Source organism: Sinohyriopsis cumingii, chromosome 14 (genome assembly GCF_028554795.1).
Source record: "Sinohyriopsis cumingii isolate HCF-2022 chromosome 14, ASM2855479v2, whole genome shotgun sequence".
NCBI lineage: Eukaryota > Metazoa > Mollusca > Bivalvia > Unionida > Unionidae > Sinohyriopsis > Sinohyriopsis cumingii.
The window spans coordinates 32418297-32428949 of record NC_142974.1 but is presented as its reverse complement, the minus strand read 5'-3'; the positions used below and the strand labels follow the sequence as shown (position 1 = coordinate 32428949).

The following is a 10653-nucleotide window of genomic DNA, read 5'->3' as shown; positions in this document are numbered from 1 at the left end:
TACACACAGAGACATAGTAACACACACATTCACACATACACATACACATATACACAGACACATACACAAGCACATACGTATAGGAAGTATAATTTTGTAAGAATATCAATCATTAAAAGACTTCTTTCAAGAAATATGCTAATTTGAAACTTTGATTAAAATGAAACCCTTTAAAACTTTAATGATTCTTTTCACTTTTATCTATCCATACTATTATTTGGGCTACTAATTTAACTCCTAGCAGAGCTTTGGATAATACTGTAGGATAGAATAACTTTCTTTTCGTAAAATGTAATTACCTTTCATGTATACGTGTAAGGAACAAAACTTGAGGAAATCCTTTTACTTAATTTGTAATAAGTAACGAATTTCATACTTAATTAGTACTAGGCAATGACTGAACATATATTGGCTTCGTTTTAGTGAAGACATAATCATGACCTCAAGAAAATGGCGACTAACATAAAGATCACGTACATTATATTGGGAAAACATCATTTCCCCGAATGAAAAGGGCGAGGTCAAAGTGACGAAAATAATCCCCTTGCAGTATTTACTGACATAAATCGTATCGGTGTGTATTTACTGGGGAGGGCTAACACGAGTAATTAAATACTTCCTGTTCGAGAACTAATATAAACGATCCACATTGTTCCAGATCCTAGGTAGTGTATTCTGAGTCACACATGGCTATTTTACAACACAGAAGAATGCTTCCATACCTATGTCCTGCTGGTATTGTAATGGAGTGTGATATAGCGTTCACTTGAGAAGGTGAGTTTTAACATGTTCTCTATGGGACTAATTGGTAGCGTCGATATGTGGACAGCTCAAAAGAAGGGTGAAATTCCGTTAATTCCCCTACCCGGAACTGTTATGTATCGGTGAGTGACACGGTTACTGCTTGACGGGAAAGGGGTGGGTTGGGTGGTGATATTTTGAGCTGGGATATTACCGTTTCATTTACCTTAAGATTTGATGTTGTTTTTTCGACTGATATAACGAGTGTAGTATATTTGTTGTTTTGTTATAAAACAGTGTAAAATATTTGTTCTCAAAAAGATCTCAGGCCCCATCTCACAATTCCACCTCCCGCCATTTCCTCGAAAATGAAATGGTCGGTGCCAAAGTCTCCTACCTCGAACTGTTGTTTATATGTTGGTATAGTACAGAAATGTAACATGGACTTCACTAGGGGAGAAGGGGAGTTTTAACAGTTAATCCTTGTTACATATTGGCGGCAACTAGGTGTAATGTGTACAGTTCACAAGGTACGTGATATTCTGTTACCTGTAGCTGTTCTTTTGTATTAGTATGGCATAGTTATATAATATGACCCTTGCTTGGTAGGAATGTATTTTTATGTCAGTAGACCAAACAGTTGTTCTGCGACAGTTCATATTTATGTGCTACTCTGCCTGGTGCTGTTTTGCAGCAGTTAGTGTGGGCAGTTCACGAGGGACGTAAAAAGTTAGTCGAATCCGAACACCTGTAAATAACGCAGTCCAAAATGGCTCTTCAGTACAAATGTCATGTGTCAAAATGTTTAATTAGCCTCATTATGTATGATGTAGGTCAAATAGAAAGATGTCACGGGAGTACGTATTCGTGGTAGAAAGAGGTCGGAGGTGATCAGCAGTAATTACAACAAACCAACATGGCAATCCATATTTATGCTGTGTTTAATTCTACTGATTTTATGCTTTTTTAAATTGAATGCTCAAATATCTTTTACAACTGGAAATTGGGGATAGGGGTAAAGATCGTGCGTATTTGTGTGTGATGTGGGGTTATTGGATTTCGTGATTGATTACATTATAATATGATTGTTGCTCTGCATGTATAATAACACACACACACATACACAGACACACACACACACACACACACACACACACACACGAGATAATATCAGAAACTGAGAATACGTATCATGTACCTACATTCTTATGTATCCATGGATGGATGTACGAGTTGGTTCGTGCATGCTTTTAATTGATTTAAAAAAAACCCAAACTATTACAGGTCTAAGCTATTGCTAATCATGAGCGAAGAGGACTACGATTACTTGAAGGCTAGCGATGTTTTCGAAGAACGGATGCTACGCAAAGCAGTTTCTTGTCCCATCATACGGGACAGATTTACCTCCCTTGAGGCAGTTAGCAAGGCTATCAAGTTGGAAGGGGTCAAAGAATGTGGACTTATTCTGGGTAACCTTCTGATTTCATGTAATGTTTTCCATTTTTTGTTTACATTGTGTAGGGTTTACAAACAGTGTGCTATGTACAAATGTTTCACGAACCACCATGGTCCAAGGTCTTTCATTACAGTGTGCACACAGTAAGACATGTGTCGCCATTGGCTTACTAACGGGGTGGAGGGTGGGGAGACGGGTCGCTTGCCGTGGCCTCCAGAGGTTTTGGGGCGCCTAAATAGCTTATAATTGTTTTTCAAAAATGACCAGATTTGTGTGTTTGTAAATTTGTTACTCTTGAATCTCTACCTTTCATCAAATTACATAACGCATCCGTATAAAAAGAATTTGAAAACTCATTTCTGCTGCCAGCGTGTGCTTCATTAACAAATTGTTATTCTATCCATCGGCGCCCAACAACACCCCGCTAATCCTCTGTCTCATCACAGTAAGTGAGAGGGATCCAAACATCGATCAATACTGTTGCATCAGTTAAAACGGACGTATATCTTCGAATAGTAATATGTTTGAGGTGAAATTACTACGCCTAATGTGGAAATGACAGACATGCATACAGTGGTACATGATTGTCCTGTGTGAATTAGAGAATGTATACGTTTGGAAAAGTCACCAATTAGCATTAAACTGCAGAAAAATCTCTTGCCTAGAGTATGGAGCACATGTGTAATAAACATGGGGATGGACGGGGGAACGAACCAGTCGAGTCGGGTTCTCCGCTCTGGTTTTGTCCATCTCCCCATCCCGCTCTTACTCCCATGTTTGTCAAACCATGAAATAACGTTGTTTATTTTGTGTTTTTCCCGACAGCCAGAAAGAACGGGGAAGTTGTGGGGGAAAAACCTGATACGGCAAGTTACATTTTTTTTTTTAGTTAAAACTCAGCCAGGTCTGGGTGGCCGGTCCAGATACCCAACCATCCCAAAATAGGTGCAGTTCTTTTAATTATGACGTATCTTATTACCTAAGTTCTCTTTTTTTTTTCTTTTTTTTTTGGGGGGGGGGGGGCGGGGCGGGTATCCTATTGAAAATGACTTCCATTTCATTGTTACAAGTATACTATATAATGATTAATTCTTTTTTTATTGTTTCAGGAACTCAAAGCTATTAGGTCTGATATTGATATTACAAACTTTTGATTACAGAATGACTCTTATTCCGTTTAACAAAGCATTGCTATTCAAAAGCCAGTGCAGAAATCCATGATCAAAACAAGATTTCCTAAGACATAACTAAAATTAGTTTTCAACAAAATTACGTATAGTCCTATTCTGTTGTCATCGCCAATCACATAATCAGTAGAATATAACATACACAGATGGCAAATCCCCCCCATATATAGTCAAGTTCATTTTTGGATTGAATATTCATTTTGCTTACATATTTAAACTTCCATAATAGAGAGCAACCAGTGACGTGGACAGCTTGATTCTGAATTATTTATCTTGTATCAGTCATCTCTGTGCAATGAAATAAATTTAATCTGTTGTGATCATATTTATTTGCTTGATTTATGTATACATTTTAGAGGAAAATTCTTTTAGTTTAATCAACTACAACCAATTTCATCTATCTGTACCTTATTTCCAGGTGACACAATGTTCTCTAGTAAGGTAAAGTAAATATATTTGCGTGGACAATTCCGTCAGTAAAATGGTAATATATTTTCTATTAAGTTCAGTTTTATTAAAACAGACGAATTACCAACAAAGTTCAGAATAAAATTATGACCTAGTGGTCTACCAAGAAATAAACCCGATAGTGCAGATTAAATATAATCCAAAGCCCAAATCTTCAAAATCTTCTTATGTGTCATCAAGAATTAACATCTTTTGGATCAATATTTGTATAATCCAGCCCATCACCTTTGGAGAAATAACAAATTATGGCATCACATTATATCGTTCTAGGCTACTTGCCTTCAAGAAAATGGTAGACCGGGCCCTTCACTTTGGTAGCCACTGGGCACTGGCCATACGATTTGTCCACTTTGGTAGCGACTGGGCACTGGTCATGCGATGTGTCAGTCCCTGATGCAAGAATATAATGTCTTTTCAGGAATAGACTACACGATAAGCAATCGCATACAGGGCCAGAAGACATTCGGTGGAAAATCGTTACACGATGTCTCGACTACAGTATTCAACCCATATCAACAGGTTTTCCGTCTCGTGCTCTTTTATCTTATCTGCAACACATATTACAAGAAACAAAACAAACCAGGAAATAAAAGTTAATACTCATTTATTCCGCTTGTTGGTTTGTCTTCCATCGAGTCATGGTTTGTGACGTTTAAGGCCAAAAAGAAAAGGAAACTTCAGAAGCATTTGCACATGGGTTCACAAAAATGAAGTGCCAAGATATAGATTACAGGCGATAGTCACGAGTATTAATGTCAAGGAACATAGAAATGTGAATAGAAATATTTTTATTGCCAGAAGTAAACATTAAATGTTCTAATGATATTAAAGGTTCGACAGAAATAAACCGCCTCGAATGCGGGTTCAAACCCTGGCCGAGTCATATCATTGACTTATGAAATGGTACTAGCAGTTGATTCGTTTGGTGCTCAGCATTAAGAGAGGTTAGCGTTAGGACTGGTCGGCCTGGTGTCAGGATAATGTGACTGGGTGGGGACATGACGTTACGTGTCTGTGGCATGATGCCTCAGTACTAGACATCGCTATAAACTTCCACACTGCAGATATCGTAGTGATGTGACTGAAAAATTGTTATGCTACGTTAAAAATCCAAATTCTTTTCACACACACACACACACACACACACACACACACACACACACACGGAGACACGCAGAGAAGTAACTTGTCTGATGATATTTCTGACATGGAATACTGAGTCGAAAATGAGATTATACAGTTTATAAAATTATCTAATAAGCTAGGAGTGTGTATTAAATGTGGATGGGAGACAGATATAGTACATACAACTATCAAATATAGATGGAAGACAGACAAAGTACATACAATTATCACATGTATTTTAATCGTAATATTAATTAAATATTGTATAATTATCATTAAAATGTAGGATATCAATTCAATTTATTGCAGATAATATGCATATTTGGGGAAACACTGGAGTCATTTGATGACGATGGAATGATCCCAGTTTTTGGATTTGGTGACGCAAAGACCAAGGGAGAGACCGTATTTTCCTTGAAAGAGATGGTATGCATTTGTTATAATGAGTTTGTATTATATATATATATATATATATATATATATATATATATATATATATATATATATATATATATATATATATATATATATATATATCTTAACCTTCTCATTTCTTGCTATGAGAAGGAAATGTTCATAATTTAAGAATGTCTTTACCCATGGTTAGCGAGAGGAAGAATGAGTGTAGATGCGTCTGCATCTTGGGTAAAATGGCGATGAGAGGTATGGAATCGCTGTAAGGAAAGACAGTCATCTGATTCTCGATGAACGAATTTTATTTAAATAATAATATATTTAGAGATACATGTCTAAAGCTTTATATTTAAAATGCACGAAATACATATAAAATTACACTTTTCCTTCGAGCGTACGAACTTTATACATTTGTATAATTTTTGCCTTTAGAATACAATACAGATAATTAGATCTCGACTAAATTCATGATAGCCAAAAATTCAATAGTTGTAATATAATGCAAGAATCATTTTGAAGAAATGTATTTTACTAAATTTAAAATAGAATAATAATTTGGATTAGGTTACTAAAACATTATTCTTTATTACTTAAAGAATCTTTTTTTTCCAAATTAAATTTAAACATGAAGTTGGTAGCGAATTCGTCTTTTCAAGTAATATATACATAAACACAACTGAATAGAAATTCTTTACAACAATTAAACATTCCATTATATTATAATATAAAATAGAAAGAACTCGCAAAATATTGCAAAAATATGAAGTCTAGATTGAACTTTACCGTGAAAATCTCAACATTAAAATGTCCTTATACTTAAAAGAAGTTTATGAACACAGACGATTATTACCTGTAAGGAAAGACAGTCTTCTGATTCTGCGATGAGCGAATTGATTTTTTTTTTTTACGTAAGCTTGCTCTCAATTTATAAGCAGTTGTGAACGTGGTATCACGACCAAATATGGACATTCGTCGAATCAAAACAAGGCCCTCGTCCTTTCCCACGAGAAAAGTGTGAGTCATCTAGCTTACTCATCCATTACGGATTTAGGAATTTGCCTGTTCAGCAGCTGCTCACCAAGTCTAAAATTTGCTGACCTTTGGATTGAAGTGAAATGTATTTTATGGGCTTTTTGTACTTGCTCGTAAAAGCGCGCTCTTTATTAAAATAGTATACAGTTGTAGTACATAAATATATAAAATTAATCTCAATATATTTTAGTGGAAAATTACTTTCAATATAATGTAATGAAAAATTACTTTTATTATAAATTTAGAGAAAACTTAATACTTTTACTAAAAAATTCTGTCCTAATACATTCTTTTTCAAAGTAGAGTGCACACACCTGCAGTTTGTTACCAAACGATATGACATACCTGTCAATTAATAGGTAAGCCTGAAAGGAAAGTTCTGTGTACCTACATTTGCCTTCTTTTACCCCCACGTGTATATATGCTTTAATGTATATGCCTGTTTATGTGTAAGGGCAAAAAAGTAAAGAAAGAAAAATAGGCAGATAGATGGAAAGATAAATATACAGGCAGCGTTTTTTTACATTAATCCTGAGTGAGATTCAGAATAATTTTTGTATCCTTTTTTCAGGGAAACTGCAAGGGGTTTGATGAAGTTCTGAGTATATACAATACAGTCACGCCAACTGTTAAAATGAGCGGTCCGACCAATCTCGCACCACTGATCAAGAAAGCAATTGAAATTTGTAAAGAAACAAAAAAGGTTTGTTCATTTATTCTTTGAACTTAGATAGAATTTCACTTTCTCAATGTACACAAATATCTTGACGCAGCATTCCGTAGAAGTTCTTTCACGCTATTCTCCCATTTTACTTTTCAGGGCATCAATGTGGGCTTCAAAGGTTCAACAAAAGGATCATTTTCTTCTTTCGATGAATTTGCTAAATACACGTTTACTCTTTCCTTTACTTTATATCACTGATCTAAGTAACGCTAATATGTATTTAATTAATTCATTATGACGCATGTTAAATTCACGTATTTGTCGGTATTGTTCTGTTCGTGCTGCATGTATTGGGGCTGATGGCGGATAGCACACGGCAGGCTATACAGAGAGGCCAGTATATTTGGTGAAGAACGCGAGAAGACCCCTGAAGAGCTACTGATCCATGGGAAGCTACTGGCAGACTTTCTCACTTACCCACGTTGGTGGAGCCGAGACTCAAACTCACGCATATACAGGTAACATGTTTGAGTGATTGTGTAAAGGCGACCGCTTGAGACTACTCGGCCACCCAGGGACCCCGCTGAAGTCCGGGATGGATTCTGATGGAAGTGGATATTCCCTACCCACCCCCTCTCTCAATATGAGTTTTTAATATTCAAAGGTCTAAAATCAAAGTTTGAAGAACTAAGTTTAATTTACTTGCCTTTTGAAAAAATACAAATAAAATGTATTAAATGAAATATAAATGAGTGACGTTAAAAACTGAGGTTAATGTTCATGAAAGCAAATATGATCATCATCACAAAAATATGAAATAAAATCGGTAGCATATCAGCTGGATTACTTGTTTTTGAGATCTGTAAAAGTAAATATAACGATTCCATATTTTCTTCCTTTTAATTCCAGTACCATATTCTCGTGATTGCTGCAGATGGCCAAGTCACAGACGAAGTTAAGACAAGGGAGGCCCTTGTTGAAGCATCTAATTATCCCCTGTCCATAGTAATGGTAGGGGTAGGCGATGGACCCTGGGAGGTCATGGAAGAATTCGACGATGGGTTGCCCGAACGAAAGTTCGACAATTTTCAGTTTGTGAACTTCCATGAAGTTATGTCATCGAATGCACGAAATCCACAAGCTGCTTTGGCCTTGCAGGCATTGATGGAGATACCGGATCAGTATAACGCTATCAAACAATTGGGACTTTTAGAACAAGAACTTTGATCTGACTGGTATAATGCTGCAATTACAATGCTTTGACGAGAACACAGATTTTACTTGATAGAAAGGAATGTTTAAATCGATCAGTGAAATGTGGTTATGCTCCTGCAGCCCTTTAATTGCTAAATGTTGTCTCCCTGCCTCGCATAAACCGGGTTAGTAGCATTAAGCTGGCCACCAGTATTGTTGGTATTCTTTTATGGTGCCAGTGTTGAAAAAGAATCGAGGCAATCGTATATATCAATATGTGCATACATGAACATTATGCTATGCATAGGTATACATATTTCACCTAACTACCAGAATTCACACATATGCAGAAATAAAACGCACACGCACAGGCACACACACACACGCGCGCGCGCTCTCAATTCAATGACACAATTCTGGTGGAAACGAAAGTTTTCATTCATGAAATAGAAGGTGATTAAGCTTCCCTTTTATAGATAATCTCAACCATTAACTCGTACAACGCAAATGCAATAAACAGGGAACTGTTATATAGGCGTGTGTGTGTGCATTGATATCATGTGTGAACACGTTTAAATCGTGTGCATGCACATACACGTTTCTTCGGTAGTCTCCTTTTGGTTACATGTGAGTCATTTCTTACACTTAATGATCCCTGGAGTCCTTCTTTAATTATCACAAGATATTTATTATGTTGAATGACTATGTAAGTCTATCATATTTAATGCAAATCGAAATATCACTCGACATTTTGCGACAAACTAAGATAAAAAATTGAAATGTAAATGTAGGAGTACACATGTATTTCAACAGTTGAGGCAATTCATACAATAATTAATGCAGCGCGAATAGTATCTTGGCATCCGTCCGTCTACGAGAGACGATGGCATAGCTCCAAAGTACGCTTTTGCTTATCCTTCTAATTCTGATTCTGATTATCAATCTATATCTTTTCGGTGTATATATATACCGTCTATAGTCGCTTATAAGTCGAGTCCAACTACAAACAAGATTAACCATGATCTGCCCTGGCATAATGCGTTGGTAGGTTCGGGTCAGTGTTGGTCATTCTACGGATTACTACAAACTTCATAACTCCAGATGTGGATGGCATATCGTGTCGAGTTTATTGTTGGACTCGAGTTATAAGCGAGTGCATATGGTAATTGCATTTTATTGGCCTCCATATATGCAATGCTAGCCAACCCTTTATCTTTAAAGTTTGTAAGTGTGTCAAACGGTATCCTAAGTAGCCAGTTACTATCCATTGCACATGTATACTTTAAGGATGTATGTAATTTTAGAGTGGACTCTTCGTGTATATTGACTTCTCTATCTTGAATCTTTGATAAAAACAAAAACTTTTAGTTTAATTTAATGCATTGTAGCATTAAAAGAAGATTGTGAGTATGTATGTATGTATGTATGTATGTATGCTTATTAAAGATAATTGTTACATTATTGTACATTATCTGTAAAATATCTCCCATTAGATAAATTGTTCTTAATTTTTAAATGCAAATCGACTTTAAAGAAGATTTATCGGTGTCTATTGCCCGCCATATATTGCTTTGTGATAGTGTGATCAAAAGGTTTCAATAATGTCCAATCACACAATTTTTTATTTACTTTGTGTGTGTGTGTGTGTGTGATGTCACATGTGCTCTCTCTCTCTCACACACACACACACACACACACACACACATATATATATATATATATATATATATATATATATATATATATATATATATATATATATATATATATATATACAAATGCAATAAACTGACAAGTGTAAAACTAGTATCTAACTAGCCAAAGCGCTTTCGACTCTTAATGAGTCTTTTTTAAAGTCAACTACAAAACATAGGCAAGACAAACAAATAAAAAATGAAAAAACGCTGTGCTTGCAAAACACGGTTGAAACAGCCTTGTAAAGTTTTGCAAACACAACGGTTTTTCTGTTTTATTTGTTTTATATGCTGTTTGGAAGTTGAAATAAAACAATCTCAAGATCCTGTTACAAAACATACATGAATAAATATAATGCAAAACAGGCTTTCTGTTAATATCTATACTTATAACTTATAAGTTTATTTTGTCTCAGCGTTCCTTGTTCAGTATGGTCAGTTTTGATGGTCACATATATGAGAAACTACCAGGTTGCCCATCGTCCAGGTAAAATGGACGGAATATCGTCTGCTATTAATCTTATCGGGAAGCATCTTTTGAGCTCGAAATTTGTGTTTCCCAAAATTTCAGGTTGTCCTGCCATATGCGTGCCCGGTTCTTTATAACTTATTAGTCGGGGGAAAGGCCAGCGCGAATGAAGGCAGATGGGGTAATATTATGTAAGGTGAGGGCGGACA

The 10653-nt window shown here is 35.8% G+C and overlaps 1 protein-coding gene across 5 annotated transcripts; it reads left to right on the top strand.

The window, feature by feature from the left end:
• Nucleotides 1-572: 572 nt before the first annotated feature.
• LOC149783528 (copine family protein 1-like) lies at nt 573-10341 on the top strand. 5 transcript variants are annotated; one of them, XM_089931775.1, is made up of 6 exons: nt 577-774; nt 2026-2210; nt 4271-4371; nt 5287-5403; nt 6995-7126; nt 7997-10341. In XM_089931775.1, exons 2-6 carry the CDS (start codon nt 2045-2047, stop codon nt 8312-8314), a joined length of 834 nt encoding a protein of 277 aa, XP_089787901.1. In that variant the 5' UTR covers nt 577-774; nt 2026-2044; the 3' UTR covers nt 8315-10341. The 5 variants fall into 5 exon arrangements, with proteins under 5 accessions (XP_089787903.1, XP_089787901.1, XP_089787905.1 ...); XM_089931776.1 differs by lacking the exon at nt 577-774 and adding an exon at nt 984-1271; XM_089931777.1 differs by lacking the exon at nt 4271-4371 and having other exon boundaries at nt 573-774.
• Nucleotides 10342-10653: the final 312 nt, after the last annotated feature.

Coding starts and splice junctions, on each gene's coding strand:
- LOC149783528 (XM_089931775.1), top strand. CDS start 2,045: ATGAGCGAAGAGGACTACGATTACTTGAAGGCTAGCGATGTTTTCGAA. Junction 4,372..5,286: donor TATTCAACCCATATCAACAG/GTTTTCCGTCTC, acceptor AATTTATTGCAG/ATAATATGCATATTTGGGGA. Junction 7,127..7,996: donor TTTGTAAAGAAACAAAAAAG/GTTTGTTCATTT, acceptor TTTTAATTCCAG/TACCATATTCTCGTGATTGC.